Source organism: Ceratotherium simum, chromosome 39 (assembly GCF_057802395.1).
Source record: "Ceratotherium simum simum isolate JZ-2026a chromosome 39, ASM5780239v1, whole genome shotgun sequence".
NCBI lineage: Eukaryota > Metazoa > Chordata > Mammalia > Perissodactyla > Rhinocerotidae > Ceratotherium > Ceratotherium simum.
Window position 1 is genome coordinate 1,627,461 of NC_141938.1, and position 22,932 is coordinate 1,650,392.

General features: G+C 61.3%; 2 protein-coding genes across 4 annotated transcripts; one reads left to right on the plus strand and one right to left on the minus strand.

Moving 5' to 3' along the window:
* Window positions 1-35: 35 nt before the first annotated feature.
* BRME1 (break repair meiotic recombinase recruitment factor 1) lies at window positions 36-17,037 on the plus strand. 3 transcript variants are annotated; one of them, XR_015550176.1, is made up of 9 exons: window positions 36-371; window positions 859-909; window positions 4,148-4,325; window positions 6,683-6,764; window positions 6,993-7,097; window positions 9,852-11,129; window positions 14,071-14,159; window positions 14,294-14,424; window positions 15,898-15,975. XR_015550176.1 is itself a non-coding variant. In XM_087425338.1 (9 exons), exons 2-9 carry the CDS (start codon window positions 879-881, stop codon window positions 16,760-16,762), a joined length of 2,277 nt encoding a protein of 758 aa, XP_087281464.1. In that variant the 5' UTR covers window positions 36-371; window positions 859-878; the 3' UTR covers window positions 16,763-17,037. The 3 variants fall into 3 exon arrangements, 2 of the variants coding, with proteins under 2 accessions (XP_087281464.1, XP_087281465.1); XM_087425338.1 differs by lacking the exon at window positions 14,294-14,424 and adding an exon at window positions 16,342-17,037 and having other exon boundaries at window positions 15,898-15,990; XM_087425339.1 differs by lacking the exon at window positions 14,294-14,424 and adding an exon at window positions 16,376-16,651 and having other exon boundaries at window positions 15,898-15,990.
* A 1,779-nt stretch (window positions 17,038-18,816) lies between these two features.
* Window positions 18,817-21,648, minus strand: NANOS3 (nanos C2HC-type zinc finger 3). The gene is made up of 2 exons (XM_087425350.1): window positions 21,008-21,648; window positions 18,817-19,128 (listed from the first exon to the last, which is right to left on the minus strand). Exons 1-2 carry the CDS (start codon window positions 21,474-21,476, stop codon window positions 19,061-19,063), a joined length of 537 nt encoding a protein of 178 aa, XP_087281476.1. The 5' UTR covers window positions 21,477-21,648; the 3' UTR covers window positions 18,817-19,060.
* Window positions 21,649-22,932: the final 1,284 nt, after the last annotated feature.

Here is a 22,932-nt window from a genome sequence, read left to right on the forward strand (position 1 = left end):
CCTCGCAGTGCGCGGGAAAGAGGCGGGGCGCACGCGGGTGACGGGGGAGGCGGCGTCCCACGGCCTCCTACGGGCTCCGGCCTCACCTGGCGGTCTCGGTCTGGGCAGTCCTCACTTTTCAGTGGCCGGGGTGGGGCTAGTGTGGGCCTGGTCACCGGAAGCCGGGTCCACAGCGCTCGGGCCCCGGCCCTCAGGGGCCTCCTGGCCCTTCGGCTCCAGCGCCCCGGCTGCCCCGTCTCCGTGAGGGCCTACTGGTGTTTTCCCCCCAAAATTAACGCAAATGATTTAACCGACTTGTCCCCCAGCAGATCCAGGCCGACCTCCCTAGTTCCCGATAAGGACAGCGAGACCTGACCACTCCTTGCGCCCAGGTCGGTGTGGGCTCATCGGCCCCTGAGGCGACTCCGGCCCCTCCCAGGCCCCAAGCATCCCCGAAGGGCCCGCCACTCCTCGAAGGGCCCCAAGTGGCCCCTCTGAAGTCCCCAGGTGTCCCGGGAAGGGTCCTGGAGACCCCTGTCTGGAGGAAGGGGGCTTCACACACGCCGCCCCGACTTAGGGACGAGATCCCGGGTCCCCAGGGCTTTCCACGAGGACCCGGTGCCCACGTGCGCGGAGGCCCTGGGCAGGCGCCGGGCAGTCCCCGTCCCCTCCGCAGCGCGCAGGTTCCACTTCTTCCCCGGCCACGGCCGACGTGGCTGTGGCTCCCGCCCTGTGCCCTCGTGGGGCCCAGCTGACCCCTCGGAGCAGCCAGATGGGCCGAGGTGGGCGCGGGGGGCTTCCGCCCTCAGCGAGGCGGGGGGGTCTGCGCCCAGGGGCGGGGACTGAGTGTAATGCTGGGGTTTGGCTGGCTGTTTTCAGGTTTCTCAAGGAAGGATAACATGAGTAAGAGGAAGAAGGCTCGGACCTCAGGTACTTGGACGTTCGGGTGGACACCTCTTTAGTGCTGCCTCTGCTGGTGGGAGGAATGTGGGCTTACTGATTGCAGAGGTGCTGCCATGACCACACCAAGCTCCTTAAGAAGAAAGTGATGACTTAATACGTGCCGGTAAGGAAAGTATAAATTACGGAGGAGTGCATACAGTGAGAAGGGAAAGCTTCGTGGGGCTTCCTGGAGCCCCCGGTGGGATCCCACAGCCTTCGGGGCGGTGTGCCACCCCCCTGGGGCCCACTCTCAAAAACGACCCCTGGATAGGGCTTGACGTGCTGCACGGCCATCTGGTGTGTGGCTAAGTGCTTTGCTCTTGAGCCAAAACCTGGGTTCCTCCCAGCTCTCCTGCTCACTGCATGATGGCAGATGATGTACTCTGGGCCTCAGTTTCCCCTTTCTGTATATAGGATCCTAAGAGCACCTACCCTTCCTTTAGTGATTCTCAACCTGGTCAGGGAGGAATTTGCCCCCTAGAGGACATTTGGCAACATCTAGAGACGTATTTGGTTTTCACAATTGTGTGTTGGGGGTGGTACTGTCATTTAGTGGGTGAGGCCAGGGATGCTGCTCAGAATCCTACAGCGCCCCGGATGGCCTGTATGACCCAGAATGATGCAGCCCCGGAGGTCAGCTGTGCCGAGGTTGAGAGCCAGGCCCAGAGCTCACACGTGGCTTAGTATTTGCAGAGCACCGAGAGTAGACCCCAGGGAGGACACCGATGCATGCTGCTGTTATGATTGCCCTTCCAGGCTTTTAAGAAAACTTCATTTTGAAATAATTTGGGGCTTACAGAAAAGTTGCAAGAAATAGTTGAGAGTTCTGTCTCCCCTTCCCCCAGCTTCCCCTAACATTGCCGTCTAGCAAAACCGCAGGACGGTGATCAGCCATGTAGTACAGCATAAAAAACCAGGAAATGAACCTCGGTACACTGCTGCTTCTAAACTTTTTCTGTGTGTACGTAAATAGAGTGTTTTTATTGGAAAATTGAGTCATCACACGTTCTGCTCTGCACCCTCCGTTTTCCACTTCCTGGTAGATCAAGATTGTCTTTACTTGTCAATATACACATAGAATTTCCTTGTTCAAAAAGAAAGATGGCCCATATTACATGGTATGGTTCCATTTCCTTGTTATTGTCTAAGGTAACTTCAACTTCTCAAAAGTTTAGAAATGACTTCTTTACTGAGTGCTTAATGAACTTAGGGAGGAACACTCATTTTTTTCCCAAGATGTGGGATAGAAAATTAATTACCAACGGGTTGAAATGTTTTTGTGCAGAGATGTGCAACAGGCTGCTTGGAGGCACAGGAATTTCTCTGACCTGGGGGGAGCCGGGGACAGGCCCACCCACAGCAGGTCTCTTGGGGCCTCTCTTGGCAGTGGACTCCCCGGGTCAGTGGCCCCCTGGGCCGGCCCGGGACAGCAGTTTCTGTGTGTCCTGGATGGGGTGGAGAGAGAGACAGATGATTCTGGCAGGTGGTGAAAGAGGCCGTTTCCCTGCACTACACAAGGTTTGGCCTTCGTTTTTCTTAAATTAGTCTTGTGGGGACAGATCACCGGAAGGAAAGGGGAGGCTCTTCACTTCTGTTGATATTTTTGCTTTTTATTTGGCACAAATGTTCATTGGACAAGCAAAGCGAGCTAGTGTTTGGGCATCTTAAGAAACCAAGTAAACGAAGCTGCTGTATTTTGCCTTTTTTGGCAAGCCTCAAGGTGGGAATGTGTTAGTGTAAGAAACGTGGGTCGGAGCCTGGCTCTAGAGGCAGTGCTGGGGTGGGCACCTGGGGGGCAGAGGCAGGGCGGGGATGAGGTCAAAGGGTGCAGGGGACTCGGTTCCTGCCCTCAGCACCCTCAAGGTCTAGTCGGGAGAAAGGAAAATGCTCCTCATGGGGAGAGCTAACTGAATACACGGCAGTGGAGTACAGTTCTAAATGGCACGCATGAACCGTACCGTATGGACAGAGTTAGGGGAAATGACAGGAAGGCGCTGCCGTCTAGTGGAGTGTGAACAGCCAGGGGAGTGCTGAGGAGGACCCCGGCGTCGGCGTTGGGAGGAGGGAGCAGAGGTTCAAAAGGGTCTCCCTCCCTGAACCCAGAAAGATCAGGCCTGGGTCTGGTTAGTCTTTTTGTTCTCAGAAGCACAGTACACAGTATGTGCTCAGTAAATGCTCAAGTACAGTGAAGTGTGCAGGCTCTGGAGTTGGACTGCCTGCATCCCAGTCCCGATCCCTTGGCTCCATGTGCCTTGGGTTTCTGATCTGTAAAATGAGCATCACAGCAGGACCCTACCTCAAAGTTTTGTCTTGACGCACCCAGGTTGTCAGGCCAGTGTCTGGCGTGGAACTCACCAGAGTCAGCCCTTAGCATTTGTTCATTGAATCGGTGATTAAGTCGGGGTCAGGTTTGGGGAGGTCGTCCAAGCCAGCCGCTGGTGGCAGTTTCTGTGCAAGGGAGTTTCCTTCATTCAACAAATAGCTGTTAATAAGCACCTTTAGGTTCTAAGTTGCACTCAGCGATGGGGAAGGCATTGCAGAGATGTAAGGGAGCAGGGGCGGCCGAGACATCACCTTGGCACTCGATGACTCGGGTCCCAGCTCTCCCGCTGGGGGTGCTCTGCGGACGTCGAGAAACTAGAGGGCACGGGATCCAGTGCTGGCTGCATCTCCCGGGGGGTGGTCTCCTGGATGCTCTTCTAGGCACGGGGGACCCTGCAGACCAGGCCCCTCCTTGCATGGAGCACGTTGTAGAGGGGGGCCAGAGAATGACCCAGTCCATGGGGTCCTTGCAGGAAAGCTGTGGCGTGAAGGAGGCAGAGCCTGGGGCTGCAAGGGGGTGCTCTGTGCAGGAGTCAGGGGTGGCCCCTCTGCAGGGACGTTTGAGCTGAGACTCGGAGGAGCCAGCACGTACCTCCTGCCACTTCCCCAGAGAGACCGGCTGGGCCAGGGTGTCTCGGGTGGTTTGGAGCCGCGCCAGGCTCCCTCAGGATTCAGCCACAGCCACGACCAGGCCGTAGGGAAAAGGCCTTAGCATCCCATGGCCGCGTAAGCCCCTAGGTCCCACCTCCTGGACGAGGTTGCCTCCCGTCTCTCGCTCTCCAGGCGGCCGTCGGAGCAGGGGTGTCCTGGCCTTGGACGAGCCTGCTCGCTTGGCCGCGGTGGTCCTGCCTTGTTTGGTTGTTTCTAACACGCCACCCTTTCATCTCCCTTTGTCTCTAACCAGGAGGAGAAGGAATCCGTCCTCCGAAACCCCCAAAGAACTTGAGGCTAGGAGACTGTGACGGGGCCCCCCAGAGTTCCCAGTCGGGCCATTTACATCACCCTGATGAGTCAGAAGGCAGCTCAGGACCCGCTTCCTCTGCAGAGCGGAGCAGGGAGGAGCCAGGACAGGCAGCCTCCAGGTAGGTGGCTGAGAACCTTCCAGCAGCCTCCCTGATGACAGCACAGCACAGGGGCCAGTGCACAGGGTGGGGGAGCGGGGGGACCAACACAACCCGTCCCATGCGGTGCCTCCCCCGGGGGCTCAGGGCCCTCAGACTGTGCTTCTTGAAGCTTTCCTCCCAGGACTCGCTTCTCCAGCAAGAAAGGTCGATATTTTAACCACAGGCGAGGAAAACCTCCAATTTCCAAAGTCACTTAGTTACGGATGCAACAGCATGTCCTGTCTGCTGGCCTAATCCGTATGTATCCCACGTTCCTTCTCAATCAAGAAGGGACCAAGGAGTCGTGGGTCTGCGAAATAATGACTAGTAAAAGGGAAAAACAGTCATTGTGTGCCAGGCAGCGAGTTAATAATAAGCCCTTTACATACATCAGCTCGTTGGATCCTCGCAGCTGTAAAGTCAGTTTTTCTCCCCATTTGACTGGTAAGGACCCTGAGGCTTCAAGAGAGCAAATGACTTGCCCAAGGCCTCTGAGCTGGTGCAAGGCCGGGTCTGAGCTGGCTGCGTCTGGCTCTGTTTCCCCAGTTCTTTAATTTTTTCAGGGTATATGTCATTATGCACAGTGGGGAAAAAGAAAGACCTGGAGAACAGTTTAGTCTGTCCACAGGGTTAAACCACACATAACTTGAGCAAAGTAGGAAGGGTTAGCAGGAGTTAGGAGAAGAGCGGTTCCTGCCAGCCAGAGTCTTCAGAGAAGGCGTCGTGGATGGGACTGCCAAATTTTCTGAATTAGAAATTGAGGCATGTGGGCCGCTGACAGAGCAGTTTTCTCGGGGGCCGGGGGTGTGCGTATCTGATCTCAGGTCATTGCAGTCTGAGGACTGAAGGCAGCCCTGTGTGTGTGACATGAAGAGGGGCCATGTGTCACAGCCCTTCTCCCAGACAGACACCGCGGTGTCACCACGCCCCTCACTCCCGGAGAGGCCAACAGGGCCCACGGGGTCTCGGCTGCTGCCCGCCCTGCCGTCTGAGTCCACGGGAATGGAGCCCACAGAAGTGGGTTCCCACCCTCTTTTTTTCTGTTGTTTTTTAAATGTTTTATTAAGAAGTACCACATGCACAGAAATATAACACAGGAAAAAAAAGAACAGAAAGCAAACAAGCTGAACACATGCGTGTTGAGAAATGACATCTTGCCAGCAGCACCCCAGAAGCCTCCCGTGGAGCAGACTGTTGCCATCAGCATCTAGGCTCGTTCTGTCTCTGTAACCTGCCCGGGCACAGCGCAGGCCCCTTAGCGTGTCCTCGTGCCTCCTCCTGCTCCCCTTCCAAAGTTGAAATCGTGTAAGTTTCAGTTCCAGATGTCGATCTTTTTTTACCATATACATAGCCACATTTATTTAGATATAGCCATAAGTCTCACTAGTTTTTTTTTTTAAGAGCAGTTTAGTTTTCTCAAGCAGTTTTAGGCTTACGGTAAAATGGAGATTTCCCACATACCCCCGGCCCCCACACATGCACGGCCTCCCCCATTATCACCATCACTGACGGGAATGGTGCATTTGTCACCAAGGATGAACCTCCGTGGACACCTCATTGTCACCCAGAGTCCGTAGTTGACATGAGGGCTCACTCTTGGTGTACATCCTGTGGGTTTGGACAAATGGGTGGTGACGTGTTTCCACCATTATAGTGTCATATGGGGTATTTCACTGCCTTGAAAATCCTTGCCTGTTCCTCTCCCTCCCACCTCAGCGACCACTGATCTTTTTACTGTCTTCCTAGTTCTGCCTCTTCCAGAGCGTCACCGAGTTGGAATCACACAGGCCACTGTCTTCTCAGATGGCTTCTTTCACTGAGGAACACGCACTTAAGGCTCCTGCACGTCTGTTCATGGCTGCAGAGCCATTTCTCTCCAGCGCTGAGTACTGCCCCGTTGTCGGGAGGCACCACAGTTTACTCATGCGCTCCCCTGCCGCAGGACGTCTCTGTGGCTTCCACGTTGCGGCAACTGTGACTGCGCCGTGTTTTGGACCCCGTGTTTCCCGCATGTGCACTTCCCTCCTCTGGCATTGGCAGACGTGGGGCTGGGCCGTCAGTCCACATGAGAATTCCTGTTCTCTCTGCAGGAGCGCCTCCTGGGCTTGTAGGGCAGAGGTGCCGCTCACACCCCGGCTGTGGGGCTCCGCATGCTTCCTGGCGGTTAACGTTGCAGGGTGCTGCCCACCCCCCTCCCTCCAGGCAGGGGCTCCAGGCCTCCCTCAGAGGAGGCTCTGAGCACTACTCTGCCTTCGGAGCTCCTTCCTGTCTTACGAAGCATGTTGGCAGCCTCGGAGGACTTCAGAACCTCCTCTGTTTTGTCTTTCTCCGCCCAGCTCCCCTGAGGAGGAAGCAGGAGCCCCCTCCAGGCTCCTCAGGCAGCCAGAAGAGGAGCCAGGGCGCCTGCCCCCTTCCCAGGTGAGCCGGTTCGCAGCCTCGCGCTTGCACAGAAGAGCTGGCCCCTGCAGCTGGAGTCCGTGTTCCTGCTCACTCTGCCCAGGCGGGCTCGGGAGAGCGTGCACAGGGATGGGGGCAGGGGCCGCGTTGGAGGCTGGAGAAAGGAACGGGCCTTGCTGTTTGGTTTTTCCTGGGCCTGCCTTCCTCCCTTATCTTTACTGCCGCTTTGTTCTTGTTTCTGGTTCACAGACCTCACTTGGGAGGTTCGTGCCTCAGTTTGCAAAGCCCAGGAAGACGGTTACAAGACAAGCCGCCCGGAGGGCAGAGGACCTCGGGAGTGGGGCCTGTGGCTCGGTAAGGCCTTAAAACCGGCCGGGCAGAGCACTGTAGGTGCGCGGCCCCTTGGCCTGGCCTCGCAACTGTGTTCAGCCTGCGAGAGGCTCTCCGGACAGCTGCGCCTGCGCGGGAGGGTCGCAGCCAGAGCCCTCTTGCCCAGGGTGCGTGCGAGTCGTAAAGCCCAGAGGGGCAGCCCACATTCCAACCCTGAGACTTTTGTGTGAGTCGGGGTCGAGGGCGTTGCCAAGTGCTCTCTCGTCCTTTCCACCCTGAGCTCTGGGGCTCACGATGTCTCTGGCAAGACATGTCCCTAGGAAAGTGAGTGGTGGGTGTTCCCAGCAGCTGTGTTTGGAATCGCCCCAACTTGGGAACACCCCAGATATCCCTCGGCGGGTGAACGGTTGAGCAGACCGTGGTCCATCCCCACGGTGGAGCCCAACCCAGCCATAGAAGAGGAGCAAGCTAGTGAGCCACGCAGCCACCTGGGGGATCTCCAGGGCTGTATGCGGCATGGGAAAAGCCAGTCCCAAAAGGTCACAGGCTGCAGGATTGCGTTCACAGGACATGACTGAAGTGACAAAATTATAGAGATGGAGGGCGACTCGTGGTTGTGGGGGCTGGAGCCAGGGTGGGTGGGAGGCGAGTGTGGCTACAGGTGGCAGCACGGGGGTCCTCGTGTTGGAGCTTCTCAGGATCTTAACTGGTGGTGGATCCACAGCCTCCATTGGTGGGAGAACAGTATAGAACTTAGCACACACACGCAAGCGAGGGCAGGGCAGCCGGAGAGCCGAAGAAGGTTGGGGACTTGATCCGTGCCAAGCCCCTGGTCGTGATAGAGTACTGGAGTTATGCCAGATGCTGCCGCGGGGGAACCTGGGCAAGGGGCCTACGAGATCTTTCACTTCAGTTCCTCCCGCTGCATGTGACTCTGCAATGATCTCACAAAAGGTTTAGTTTAATGAGAGGAGGTGGTAGCTCCACCCTCGAGGCAGGAGAGGCTGTGTGACTCCGCAGGCTGGTCGGCAGTGGCCTCACTGAAGGTTGACACGCCGCGACCGTCGCTGGTCCGACACTTGCAGTGCAGACCGCCTCCTGGAGAGGGTGGCCCTGCTCCGTGTGGGGAGGTGACTGTGCAGGAGGCATCCCCCCAGGGTTGGTAACCGTACGACAGAAGCGAGGGAGCAGCTGCTGTCTGCAGGGTGCCCGCGGGTGCAGCCCTCAGTCCCTGCATGCTGGGTTCATTTACTCCAAGTCCAGTTTGAAGGGAGGGCTGACAGTGTGGCTGTGAGCGGAGGGGAGGCGACGGGCAGACTCCAGGGCTAGGGCCCGAATAGCTTGAAGCTCTTGCTGTGAGCTGAGACAGGGAGACTCGGAGGGGACGCTCAGGAGCTGGTGCTGGCCGTGTGACGGCAGCGGTGAGCGGGGATGCCGGGCGGGAGTGTCAGATGCGTGTGTCTGGAGGCGGGGAGACCGGGCTGCGGTGGCTCCCCAGGGGTGAGGGCTGAGCTCCTGGGGGGTGGAGCTGCCGTCTCCCTAAGGGGTGGTGCTCCATCTGCGGCCCGGCCGGGACCCCCCTCCCCCAGCCTGCTCTGCTCCCCTCCCACCTCCATCAGGTCACCTCCCCCGCTTAACTTTGTATCTTGAAATTATAGATTCTTAGAAAGTTACGAAAACAGTATGGACCCAAGTGTCCATCAGTGGATGAATGGATAAAGGAAACACGGTCTGTCCACACGATGGAGTATTATTCAGCCTTAAAAAGGAACGATGGGGGGCCGCCGGGTGGCGCAAGCGGTTAAGTGCGTGCGCTCCGCTGCGGCGGCCCGGGGTTTGCAGGTTTGGATCCCGGGCGTGCACCGATGCACCGCTTGTCAGGCCATGCTGTGGCAGCGTCCCATATAAAGTAGAGGAAGATGGACATGGATGTTAGCCCAGGGCCCAGTCTTCCTCAGCAAAAAAAGAGGAGGATTAGCAGATGTTAGTTCAAGGCTGATATTCCTCATAAAAAAAAAAAGAAAAAAAAGGAACGGTGTTCTAATACATCTTACAACATGCATGAGCCTTGAGGACATTAAGTGATATAAGCCAGTCGCCAAAGGACAAATACTGTGTGATTCCACTTAGGTGAGGTCCCCAGAAGAGTCAGATTCATAGAGACAGAGAGTGGAGCGGAGGTTGCCGGAGGTCGGGGGAGGGACAGTGGTGGTTTACTGGGGACAGAGTTTCAGTTGTGCAAGATGAAGAAGTCCTGGAGACGGACGGTGGTGACGGCCATACAACAGTGTGAATGTACTTTACGCCACTGAGCTGGACCTGTCAAACCGGTCAAGATGGTGAATTTTATGTTGTGCGTATGTTACCACAATTAAAATCCAGCACAGCACAGAGGGCTCCCTGCGTGGCCTCCTGCGGCTGCCCCAGTGGCAACGTCTTGTGTAACCGTGGTCCGGCGCCAAGGCCGGGCAGTGGACACGGGAAAGACCCACGGGTGTTTGTATCCTGGGTGTTTGTATCCTTGCCCTTCCCGAGAGCCTCCACGTGCGGGGGGCCGGCGGAGAGGGGAGAAGGAGCTGGCGGAAGGAGGGACTCCTGTGCCCGTGGTTCCCCGCCACCCCCTGCTCTAACTCTGCCCGGCACTGATACTGAACCCTATTTGGGTGCCCCAGCATCCGCGCAGCAGATGAGTCTTTGTTTAGGGATGGTAACGACTAGAAAAATCCTCAGAGTGCTTGATTTTTGAAGGCCCAAGCCTGGGTCTTTTTGTCTCCACAGGAAGCACCGCCAGAGCCCAGTGCCCAGCAGGCAGAAAGCCAGCCTTGGGAGGAGTCCCTGGGGCATGCTCTCCCGGAAGCCAGGGGGCCGGGAGACCAGACCCAGGCGGACGGCGCCCCCCCTGGGCACAGCAGCCAAAACCCCGTGATGCCAGTGCCCAGCAGTGGGCATCCTCAGCCCTCGGCCTCCACTGATGCCGCTCCAGAATGGGGGACAGTGCCCGTGGCCTCAGAGAGGGCCAGCCAGGGCCACCTGTCGGAGCAAGGGACCAGCACGCCAGATGGTGGAAGCACGGAGGGGGCTTGGTTTCCAGGCGACTGTGGCCAGGAAGGGCACCTGCCGAGCAGTGACACTGAAGAGAAGGAGCCAGACCCAGGAGCCCCCCGGGAGGGAGGTGCCCAAAGGGGAGCAGGGGCTGACCTGCCTGAGGGGCAGCAGGAGGGAGGAGACGGCATCCTGGGCCCGGCCACTCGGGGCCTCCCTGACCCCGTGCAGGCACCCAGTGGGACTGGCGGGGGAGCAGAGCAGAGCTGTAGCAGCCCAAGGCCCTCCTGCCTTGCGACCGTTGTCATCACAGCCGTGAGCACGGACCCCGCCGAGCCAGAACAGAGGGCTCCAGAGGTGGCAGGGCCAGATGGGGAGGCTGCCGTGGGGCCACCTGCCTCTGCTAGCGGGAAGGCCCCTGAAGGAGGCCACAGCAGGGCCCTGCTCGGAAGCGTGTCTCTCACCAGGGAGACCACCGGAGGTAGAGGGGAGGCAGGGTGGGAAGACAGGCCCCCTGATGACATCCCAGAGGGCCCTGCAGCCGCCCTGGCTCTGGCTCATGGGGTCCGAGAGGCCACAGTAAGTGCTGGAGAGGCCAGTCCTCTAGCCTCGGAAGTGGGCCTGGGCGTTGATCAGACACGGGGGCCGGGCGCGGATCAAGAGGGGCCAGGAGGTGTGTGTGCCCGGCCTCTGCTGTCCCAGCCCACGGGTGAAGAGGCAGCCGAGTCAGGCAGCCAGAGCCGAGAGCAAGACCTGGGGGCGCTCCATCTGCCCCTGGGAGCCTCCACTCCGCCAGCACACAGAGGAGCAGTGGACGGCCCGACTTGGGAGGCGGGGGCCGGCCAGGGCTGCCCAGACGTCCCTTCAGGCCCTGCAGGCCATCCTGAGCAGCCTCCCAGCTCTGCAGAGCGGGCCGTCTGGGGAGGGTCCCCGGCCATGGACCTCGACTTCCTGCCCGACAGCCAGATACGGGCCGCCCTGGAAGGCCCCGACTTTGAAGCCCCCCCTGAGCAGGTGAGAGCTTCCCTGAGCTGCAGCCAGACTGTCCCAGGGCAACCCCAACGGCCTTGGGCCCTCCCCCAAACCATCCAGGGTAGGGGAGATGGGCACGTGGTGATCTGATTATACTGCAGACGGGTTTGGGGGTCTGAGTCGTGGCTTCGGTGGGTGTGGACACAGTGATTTTCCAGAAAGGACAGACCTGCATTTCTGTGAGGGGCCCATCCATGTGGGAGCTGAGGAGCCCGGGGCAGGGACACACGGATTTTGTCAGCCCACCCCCCACCTTCCAGTGCCCACGCTGGCTGCAGGGTCCCCCGGGGTATATGGAGGGCGCCAGAAGAAGCCAGTGACCTCAAAGCTGGGCCTGGGGAAGGGGACTTTGCTTCCCAACTGGGAAGAGCCTTTGCCCATCTTTAGGGTCACTTGGGGGCCCTGATATGATTCTTTCTCAAACGTACATGGAATTCAGCTTTTCTGCTGGAACTTGTAGGCCCTTTGCTTTGCTTCCTCTGGGGGTCTGCCCGCCGACAGGCAGTGGGCGAGCAGCCCGACGGTGCCTTCCTGGGCCGTTGGGGTTCGCCTGTCGGGGCAGCTGGCGGCCCCGCCCGGGAAGTGCCCCCTCCCTGGCGCTGGTGCACCGGAGCCTGGCCTGAGTGTGTGCAGCCGCGCCCGCCCGCAGGTGGGTGGTTCTCTTTCCACACAGGTGTGGCTTCGAAGCTAGGCCGAGGCCTGAGGAGGTTGGGCACCTGCCCCGGGGATGCAGCGGGAGGGGCAGGCTGCGTCTGCGCCCTGGTGGGCCTGATCCCATGGCTGCGCCTCAGCTGCCCGCCTGGCCCGTGAGGCCAGCTCCTCCACAAACCTCGGCCTTTGTCTCTCCAGCCGACCCCGTGGAAATGTTTCAAAAACTTCCTTCAGTCCACATTTATGGAGAGCCTGCTCCATGCCGGGAGCCAGCAGATCTGGCGGGTCACCCACCGCGAGGTCTTCCCTCTCACAGAGGAGCATCTGCCCCGTCATCACAGGCTGGGGTGCTGGGCCAACGGGTTATACTGGGAGCCTCGTCCCTTGAGGCACACAAGCGCCGCCCCCAGGGGGAAGAGCCGTCTGAGTTACCCTGGGTCTGGCCTCTTGGGCAGCGGCTGAGGGAGAAGGTGGGGAAGGCAGTTGGGACACTGGGTGGCATCTAGCAGGCGAAGGAGCAAGCCCTTGTGGACAGGCCGCCAGCCCTGCTGGCTTTGCAAACCCCAAGGAATGTGCCGTGCAGGCCGGTCAGACCCGCCGGGCCGCCGGGGAGGCGCTGCCCCGGCCCAGCCGCCGACGCCTGGGCGCGTGTTGTTTTGACACCCGGCGTTCCTGAGCAAGCTAGGGCGGCCCAGGCACAGCAGGTTCCCATGGGAAGGTTCCAGGTGGCCCCCGGCTGGAAGGCCGTGTGGGCAGGGACACTTGGGAACAGAGCAGGTGGATGGGGAGCAGCAGCCTCGCGCCAACAGGCCCCGGACCTCACCTCCCCGTGACGCCACAGGGAGTGCCACTGCGGAGGGGGCGACTCGGGGACGCGCAGAGGCTACACAGCAGTGACAGATCAGCTTCAGTCCCGGTCCCCCACAGGAGAGTGTGGGGCTTCATCTCACAGCAGCTCCCTGAGGACAGGATGCCACCCTAGGGCCGGCGGGGCCTCTGCCTGCTGCATAAGGGCCGTCACTGAGAAAGCTGGGTCCCTCGTCCCTCTCGGGGCCTGTGGCGGTGGCCCCCGCGCATGTAGTGTGAGGACCGCCTGTGTCGTGGCACGTTTACACCATCCTCGGGGCAGTGGTGCCCCTGGCAGGGAGGACGCTTCTCGGCCGAGTACGGTGCAGTGAGTTGGGTGAATGTGTGGCGTGGAATTGCATTTGAAGTCCCAGAGTCGCCCGCAGGACACAGCCGGGCACGTGGAGATACTGTACTGTCTGCAGGGGCTTCCCTGCGGCGCCCCTGCTGGCATCCGGCGGGTCCTTCTCTGTAGGGGCCGTCCTGTGCACTGTGGGGTGTTGGGCACACCCCTGGCCCCACCCACCAATGCCAGTAGCAGCCCCTCACCAGGCATGACAACCACAACTGTTCCCAGACGTTGTGAAGTGTCCCCTGGGCAGAATGGTCCCCAGGTGAGCACCGCAGGCCACGGGCGGGTCTTCATGTCTGGTCCTCTGGATTCAGGGGCCCTTCACTCACCACCACCCCCGTGGAGGGAGAGGGCTCCGTTCCAGAAGATGTCTCTAGAACAGGCCCCTCCCCCAGGACTCTGGTCCCCTCGGGAGAGGCCCGCCAGCCCTGGGCGGCCGCCCTACCTCAGCCTCTTTGCCTCTTTTCCGAGGGACGTATGTCGCCTCCGTAATTGAGCCTGACATTTTCCACAAAAATTAAACCACCGTTGACATTTAGAAATTTAAGCTTCTCAGGGTTATCTAGCTCTCTCTCCTATTAATTATGAATTTTCCTCTCGCAATCTATTTGCAAAATCTTTTCCTGACACAAGACTCGTGGCTTATTTGTCTGACTTCTTCCCCTCGGTGCCAGATGCCCGCTGGATGCCACTGTCACTACCCCTCGGGGTCTCCTCTGTACCTTCTAGGTACTGTGGGATGAGGGGGAGACGGCGCCACGCCTCAGCTGTCAGGGACGGAGTGTGCACAGAGCCACGGCTGGCGCAGGGCAGCCCATTGGAGGGCACAGGCCTGGCGGGGACTCCACGGTCGGGCTCGGCGTTGCCCTGTTCCGCTCACTTTCCAAGGGGCTGGTGGCCCCCAGGTCTAGGTGGCGTGGCGTCCCTCCCCCCGCACCCCTTCTCCTCTGCAGGAGTCCTGGCTGGGTGTTCCTGGTGTGGCCGAGGGGAAGTGAAGTCCCCAGCCCTTTGTGACTTCCTTCGCTGTGCAGGGCTCGCCCAGCTAGGCCGTTCACACCTGCGCTCTCTCTCCAGGTGTTTCCTGCAGGGAGTGGGGTGGGCCTCTGCTGGCCTGGCACTGGCACATGCGCTGACGGAGGCCCCCTGGCTGAGGCCCAGCCGAGGTAAGCGGGGGGACGTGTCGCTGCTCTCCTGGCCCTGGAGCCCCTGCAGGCCCTCACCCGCACCTGCGAGCTCCCTCTGTGTGGCGGAGGGTGGTGGAGAGCCTGACGCCCTCGCCGGGCCTCACTCTCCTCAGTCCATAAGGGCGCCGAGCCCTCTCCTTCACCTTGCACGTGTCGCCTGACCCTCCCCGCAAGTGGCGAACTGGGGACCTGTGGTCTGCACCCAAAGCAGCGTGTCTGCAGGAGCCCTGGGCTGGGGCCCCAGGTCTGTGGGTCGTTTGAGTGCACGTGTGTGTGTGTCTGGAGAGAGGGTCCAGAGCCTTCCCCGGATCTCCACGGAGGGGAGGGGACCCAGACGGCTGAGAACCACTGGCCCAGAGGATCTTGGGGCCCTTCCCGGCTCTGGCACCTCCCCGGCCCATCCTGTCTCCTCACTTCCCGCCTGGCTCTGCCCCAGGCAGGCCAGCGCGTGCGTCACCTCCCTCTGTGTCCTTTCCCTCAGCCCTGCGGGGCTAGCACCGGCCACCACCCTCTTGTTACCTCGTACCTGAGCCTGCCTCTGCAGAGGGACGCTCGTCGATTATTTATGGCCGAGGTTGTGTTTCCGTCTGGTGATTGGAGGGAAGGCTGGGCACGCAGTCCTTGGCGGAGTTTGTTCCCTTCCTTATCCTCCCCCTCGGGGTAGAGGGTGGCCGTGTGCCCACCTCTTGCCCTTGCACACATCCATGACCAGCACCTGTGTACGCTTGCTCACACACACACACACACACACACACACACACCAGAGGGGACCAGAGGCAGTTCAGTCAAAGTGGCCCCAGTGTCGTTTGAACAGAGGGAGAGCCCACGGCCTTGTGTGACCCCACATGGGCGTCCAGAAGCCCCCAGGGGTCCTGGGGTGTGGGGGCCGGCGGCTGAGTGAGACACAGGAGGCCAGGGCCTGGCCAGCCAGCCATCTCGGGGTGACTCAGGCAGGTGGAGCAGACCCAGAGTTTCTGTAGTGGCCGCCTGGGGGACATGCTGAGCTTGGGGTGTGGGAGACCCTAGGGAGAGCTGACTGAGGCCAGGAGGTCCCCCTCTGCGCATGTCCGCAGGCCACATGCGCTGGAGCCGGGGGCGCTGAGGCCCAGCCCCCGCTCTCTCAGGAGCCACTCTGGGCTCTGGGATGTGGTGGGCGGGGGGTGTGTGGGGAGTGACAGGCAGACAAGCAAACCAGACAGATGGTGGAGTGTTGGGGAGAAAAAGACAGCAGGAAGGAGGTTAAAGTTTTAACCGTGGTGATCAGGGAAGCCCCCCCCAGGAGAAGACATTTGGAAAGGAACATTCCAGAGCCCTAAGAGGTGCTCAGGGAATGGCAGGAATTCAGTGTGGCTGGAGGAGAGAGGAAGGGGGACGGGAGGGAGGCGCCGGGGTCTGGAGGTGTGCAGGTGTGCAGGGCCTCCGGGAGGGTTTCCATGTTCTCAGCCCCGTGCCGCCAGGCGACAGGCTGCAGGGGCGGGAGCTGGGGGCCGGGGGAGCAGCGGCTGGGTCCTGGGTGTGCTTTTGCTGGTGGAGCGGCTGGGGTGGCCGTCAGGGTTCTGCCTGGGGTGGCTTAACATCTGGAAAAGGTCAACCTCGGGAGAGGCGCAGGATGAGTATCTGGAAAGGAAGCCAGCTTGAGGCCCAGCGGAAGCCCCCGGAAGAGTTGGCAGAGCCATCCACCGAGTCAGGCCTCTCGTCTTCCCTCCTCTCCTGCCAGGACCCTCGCGGGGATCAAGGCCTGTGAAGCTGCCAGGATGGAGGACGCAACGGACACCGTGCGAGGCCTCATCCTCGAGCTCTCCAACCTGAAGTAAGGGCTGGGAGGTCCTCGGGGGCAGGCAGTGGGGACGGGCCCACAGACAGGGTGGGGAGGCCCAGTGGGGCAGCGGGAAGGAGGCCCCCCAGCGAGGGGCCTCGGAAAGCAGCGCTGCTCCTGGGCCCTGGCCCCACGTGGTGCAGACCTGTCCTTCGCAGAATGGTTGGGTCTGAAGAGGGGCTGGAAGTCCGAGTCTGCCTGTGACAGGCTGGCTCTGATTGTGTGTGCGTGTGCCTGTGCGTGAGTGCACGGGCCGTAGGGGCACGTGGCCTGTGAGGAGCGTGAGCAGGCGCATGTGCCCAAGTGTGACGTGTGGTCCCGCTCCGGCGCACGGTGGCCACCCAGCACACCCACATGTCCTGCCGGCGTGTCCACGCAGCCGGCTGATCATGAGCACCCACCGGGACCTGGAAGCCTTCAAGCGCCTCACCTCGAGGAGGGCGAAGCCGGCAGGGAGAGGCCCCGCACCCTACACGTCAAAGGGGGCTGCCAGCCTCCCTCGTGGGGAGCAGCCCTGGAGGGATCTGTAGGATTCTGCCTCCAAGCCAGCCGTGTGTGTGCGTACCACTTGCCGCTCGCCTGTCCTGCCAAACAGCTGGAAACAGTCTCTCAGCAGACCCCACAAAGCCCACAGGCCCGTGTGCCCTTTGGTATTTTGTTACCCTCCAAGATGCTCCAGCGGGTCCTAGTGGGCCCCAGAAACCGCCCCTCAGCCGGCCCGGAAGTCGGCTTCCCTGGGAAGCACAGGAGCAGCTGGGGATGCTGAGGGAACCTGCTCCTCCCGGGCCCCCGAGGCCGTGGGAGGCGGGAGGCAGCAGCTGGGGCCCCCGGAAGCCGGCTGCTTCTGAACAGGACTGGAGCTGCCCAGATGTTTATCTGGGTTTGCAAATTTCGGTTCCTTCGCTGAGGTTACGGAAGGTTCAGAATTTGTTTTTTTCCTGGTGGAGAAAAGGGCCCCCTTTGTTGCCTGTGCCTTGTGTCTCCCTGGATTTCCATTTCATTTCTTCCGGGAGGACCATTAATAAACACACCCTAGCTTGAGGCCCGCGCCTTGCTGTTTGGGGTTTGGGGCTTTCCGGTTCCTCGATGTTCCACCCACAACCTCCCCGCCGCCTCTCCCCCTCTTCTCCTCCTCCCCGGAAGGCGTGGTGAGCCACTGCTGGGACACAGGTCGAGGGGTCCCCTCCAGGTGCCGAGCGTGTTGGATTCTCCAGGAGAGGGTGACTGTGTGTACACGCGTGCCACACGCACACGTCTGGAGCAGCAAGCCCACCAAGACGGGGCTGCTCCGGCCCCGCTGCAAGGAGGCAGTCCCGGGGGGTCATCGATGCAGACGGGCCCAGTGCCTGCAGGGTGCCCAGGGCAGCTCGCACACCTCGTCCCACACAGGCCTTACCACAGCCCCGGTGACCGTGACGGCATCACAAGCCGTCCAGGTGCTGCCGGCAAACCCAGTTTACAGAAACAAGGCTTCTGTTAAGTTGCTCACCGCAAGGCTGAGCAGACCCGAGACTTGATCTGTTGCTCTGCCTGTGGCTCCCGCTCTCCAGCTCCAGGGCCAGGCAGGGCCCCCTCCCACCGCCTTCTTACACCCCGGGAGACCCCACACAGGAGGGAAGCAGGGCGGGCCAGGGTCCCCCCAGCTCTCCTGGCTGGACGTGCGGCCCCATCCTCGAACCTGCCAGGACATGCCCAGTTGCCTGGGTCCTTGGGGCTGAGCCCCCGCAGCTCTGGTTTACACAATTAGCAGATGCAGCAGCTGGTGGGGCTGGGACGTCGTCCCCCAACCCAGTGCAAAGACCCTCGGGGCCACTAAGGAGCCCTCCTCTGTGTCCTCCTTCCCCTCCCCGGCCCCCCAAGCCTGGGTGGCAGGCTGGCCTCAAAGGCCAGCCCCTGGCCCCAGCTCCGCTCCCCAGTGACCCCAGGTCCCCGTTCAAGTTGAAAAGCCAAGGGCTGAGTGGACCTGTGAAGTCCAAATCCTGGGCCCCCCCGCCCCCCAACCTGGGAGAGAGGCCATGGGGGCCAGAGCGGAGCCCAGGCCCCAGGGGAGGGATGGGGAAGGACGCCTGCCACCTGCTGCCCCTAGAGGCAGGGGGAACAAGATTGGGGGTGGAGGCAGCCAGATTGGGGGTTCCCCTGGTGCAGCCCCACAGGAGGGCCGAATCACAGTCCCTGGGCGGGGCTGGGTCTCTGTCTCCCTCCACTCTGGCCCAAGCAGACCCCAGTCGCCACCACGGTGCCCCAGCCCCTGCCTGGGCTGGCCCGAGCCCTGGGGCGTATTCCCACTCCTTGCCACCCTCCCCCCCAAGTCCTTCCCTTGCTCTGAAGGGCCTGGCATGTGACTCCATGGCCCTGGGTCACTGCGGCATCCCTGGTGACTTGACACTCTCCGAGGGCCTCCTTGGTGAGGACGGTTGGAGGGGACGGCTTGGTCTAATCATCTCGATTTCCCCCAAATCAGGCCCCGCTCCAGTGCCCAGCAGACGTGTCAATGTGTGAGGGTGGCGGGAAGGGGGGAGGCACCACGTCCCAGGAGGGGCCTCAGGGCCCGAACCCTGCAGCAGGTGTCGAGCGTGTGCTCACAAGCGTGGGGCCAGGGACCCTGCAGAACCCACAGCCGCCTGCGGGCCTGCTCCCGTTTCTCAGCACAAAGCAGCTCACGCAGCACCCCAGGGTGAACCAAAACCCCAACAGCATCGGAGAAAGTGGGGCTCAGACTAACGTGGGGGCTGATGCAACCAGGAGAGAAAAGAGGTGCCCCAGCTCCTCCAGGGCTGTTCTGGCTACCTTGTCCCAAGACGGAGCCTCGGCAGACGCTGATCCATTCATAAGCATTTATTGAGCGCCCACTGGGTGCCCAGCGCCAGGGAGGGAGGGCAGGGGTGCCTGAGGACCACCTCCTTCCTTACGGGGTCTCTTCTGGCGGTGCTCCCGAGTCCCGCTCCCTCGCCAGGCCCCCAGGGGCGGGTCCTCCAGGGGGAATGGTCCCTGAAATGCAGCCTCCACCGAGCCTGGGTCCCCATGCCCAGCGAAGGCAGCATCCCGTCCTGCCCGCGCCAGCCTTCTAGGCCGAAGTGGAGGGACGGCAGGAAGAGGGCGAAGGTCCAGAAGACGTCCCGGCACCTTTGGAGCCTGGATTTTCAAAGAGGAGAAAACCAGTTAATAATACGCGATGATTCAGGTTGCCGAAGTTCAACCCGAGGGCCGCCGGGGCTCTGGCGCCACCTGGAGGCTGCTCCTGGGATAGCGCCCCGTGACACTCCCGGACCCGTGAGGCGCCAGGTGGGACCCAGCCGGACACGCAGCGCAGAACTCCAGCGCCGGCCGGCCGTGCTGGCCCCTCGCGGCCGCAGAGCTCTGGGGACTCCGGATTTGTTACACCCGGAATGTTACCGGGGGGCCGGCCTCTGGCAGCCCTTCTGTGCCAAGACCGCGGAGAGGGCTCCCCCACCCCATCCTCCACACCCGGGGAGGCGTTTTCCTGTTCCCTTAGACTCAAGGGGAAAGAGGAACATTCTGAGACCATCATCTCTATGTTCCCCCCAGCTTCCTGGGTCTCCCGCTGGACCTCACGGAACCTCACAGAGAACACTAGCTTCTGTTGGAGGCAGTCGCTCACTTTCTATACAAATGCTCACTGCGCAGCTGCAGGGACGGGGAGGGGTCCCGCCCAGGCCCCTCCCTCAGGAGCTCACAGTCTGATGGGGAAGCAGTACCCACGCAGGGCACCCACGTGGACAGCGACAGACCTCATCAGACCAGCCTGCTCTGCTGGCTGACCCCCCGGAGGCAATCCAAGTTGCTAAAACGAATTTCTCTTTTAAAACCCCACAGAAGCTGGGGTCTTTCGCATCTGTTATAACTGCTGCCATTTACACGCGAGCTACTCAAAGCCTGCCTGGTCCGTGGCCTGGCAGCCTGGCGAGCCGGTGAGAAATGCAGATGCTCAGGCCCCACCCACAGCTGCAGAATTGGAATCCGCATTCCATGGGCAAGATGGGGTGACCCCAGGTGGTGGCCCGTGCAGGGTGAAGAGAGCGGGCTCAGGCCTCAGGGAAGCTCTGACCTCGGCTCTCCTAACCTCAGAGCAGGCTGCCCTCCTGAGCTGGTCACAGGCTGCTCCCCTCGCCTGGTGTTCCCCCAGACGCCGGGCCTCTCTCCGCCTTGCTGGCTGCCTCAGACACCTCTGCCTGGAGGACAGCCCCCCGCTTCCAACACTCTCAGATCCGTCCCCAGCGTCCAGCTGGTAACCAAGGCCTGACACACTGAACACGCAGACCCCGTCTTGCCCCTTCCGTGGCCCCCTAATGCCCAAATCCAAGACCTACAGGCCCTTCTGCTGGCCCCCGATCTGACACCTCCCCTCCACCACACATCACACACCCTCCGTCCCAGACACACTGACCTTCACTAAGTTCCCCACAAGCCCCAATGCCTGGGCCGAACTTCCAGCGCTCCACCCAACTGAATTGGGCTTCCAGAAGTCACTTCCTCCAGGAAGCCCTCCTGGAGGCCCTCAACCGGATCGGGTGCTTCCTCTAGACTCTCCCACTCAGCACCCGTCACCCTGTGTTTGAGCTGCTGCTCCCTCATCTACCTGTTCACTGCTGGCCTGGCCCAGTGCTTGGCACAGAAGATGCACACGAACTATTTGGTAACTGACTAAGCAAATGAGGTGGCTGGGGTTCAGAGAGGCTCAGCAACTTCTCTCAGGCCACACAGCTTCTAAGGGCCAAGCAGGCTTGGAGCTCCTGATGTACCTGTCTGCAGATCCCACCGCTGGTCTCCGCTAGTGTGGCCTCCCTGCCAGATCACCCTGTGCCTGGAAAAGGATGGCATTTCCCCCACAGGCCCAGAGAGGGAGAAAGCCTTGCCCAAGGCCACACAGCGAACTCAAGCCGAGGTTTACCCACACTGGGCAACGCTTCCAGAATACTGTTCTGAGCTTCCTACACGGATTATCTCCCCCCAACCCTGAGGCAGGCCCCTCCACAGCGGGTCCCCCAGCCACCTGCGCAGGCTCCTCCTGCTCCTCCTCGGCGGTGCCCGTGCCCTGGGTCCTGCGTTCTGGCCCTGTCAGGCCGGGCCAGCCTCTTGCCGGCCGAGTTGCGGGTGGTGTAGCTGTAGACGGAGGTGTAGCCCTGGCCGGTGAGCGGGCAGAAGCGGCGGGTGTGGGCGCGCTCGCGGGTGGCGCCGCACTGGGGGCACACATAGTCCCGAAGGATGGGGCACAGCACCCGGCCCGCCTCGTCCTTGAGCACGTGGGACTGGTAGATGGCCCGTGACTCGCCGTTGTGCTTGCAGAAAGAGCACAGGCGTTCGGGAGCTGCTGGGGATTCCGGGACGGGCCTCTGACCCCCTGGTCCCGGCGTCGGCTCTGGCTGTGGGTCCAGCCTGGTCTCGGGCTCCTCTTCTCCACGCAGAGCCCCCACCAGGCGTGCCAAACCCAGGTAATCTGTCCACAGGTCGAAGGTGCCCATGGCTGGGCAACGTGTGCCAGGCGGAGGGGCAGAGAGGGAAGAAACTGCCTGCCCAAAGTTCGCCCCTCTCCCCTTCCTCCCTGCGCCTCCCTGCCTCCCTGCCCCTCTCCGGAGCCCAGGAGTTTGAGCTCTCAGTTCCCTCCTTATATCTCCGAGGGGACGTGAAGGGGAGGAGCAGGCTGTGGGAGGTCCCTTACTGTCACAGGGGGGCTTGGGCCGCTCCCGGTAAATGCACCTGCCCTGCCCCTGCCGAGGGGATGCACCCCATCGGTCTCTGGGAGGGCTGAGGGGAGGGGGTACCAGGACAGGCTGCAGGGGGCACCCACAATTTAAAGCCACACATGCCCCCCGAGGGCACTGAGAGGGCTACCCCTGCCTTCTCCCCCTTGGAGGCGGCTGCCACCCCTGCCCCACAGGCTGAGGGGGGGAGTGTGGAAGCCCCGCCCCAAAGACAGGCGTGGACAGAACCAGTAACTTAGTAACTTCTTCCTTCCGTCCCCTGGGCTGGGGCAGGGCCACGCGCCCCTGGGCAGTTCAGGCAGCCGCTGATGGTGCCTGGCTCCCGGCTGGGGGACAAGGACCAAGGCCCCCAGCTCCGGTCTCCCTCAGGGTGCTTTCACACCCGTTGTCTCAGGGGAAGCCCATTGAATGGATGAACAAGCTGAGGTGTGAGGTCACTGGCCCGAGAGTTATAAGCCTGCCTCCCCCATCCAGCTACCTCCCTGAGGCTGGGCCCCGAGGTTAGAGGGGTGAGGCAGACCTTATGGGGGGGTGGGGAGAGCAGAGCACAGGTTGGGCTAATGGGGGAGCCCCAGCCCTCAGCAGCACCTTGATCCCCAACTTGAATGAGATCCCAGCTCCCTCTCAGGAGGGGGTGTGCCAGGAGTCACCAGGTGGGGCACAGACCTGCAGGTGGGTCAGGCGGCACCAAGGTGGAGGTGGACCACGGGGACAGCAGGGTCTGTGGGCGCTGGGCAAAGAGGGTGGGGAAGCGGGGCCCTGGACTTGGACACTGAGAAAGGAGGATATGCTGCCTACCCACCCCATTCATCCATTCATTCATCCATCCATTCATTCAAGAAACCTTGATTGAGTCTGCCAGGAGCAGTGCTCACCAGCCCCTTCCAGAAAGGTTTTTCAGCTGCCCAGGCCTTTCCCGTGATCCTCCCCACCAACCCTCCAGGATCTATTCCCCAAATCCAGCCTGTGTCTCTGGGGTCCATGAGGATCCCAGACACCAGCCCTCCCCAAGGGGTGAGAGGCGGGGTCAGGGCAAGGTAAGGGCTGAACGATTCTGTGGGGGAGTCCAGGCTGGGTCCTGTCCCCATCCCGTTCCCTGCAGGCTGTGTCCGGCCCAGCCACAGTGACATTCATCCCCCGGTGGGTCTGGCCTCCGTCCTCACAACCCACCGACAACAATGAATGTTGATTGTGACCTTCGCTGTGGCCCAAGGGA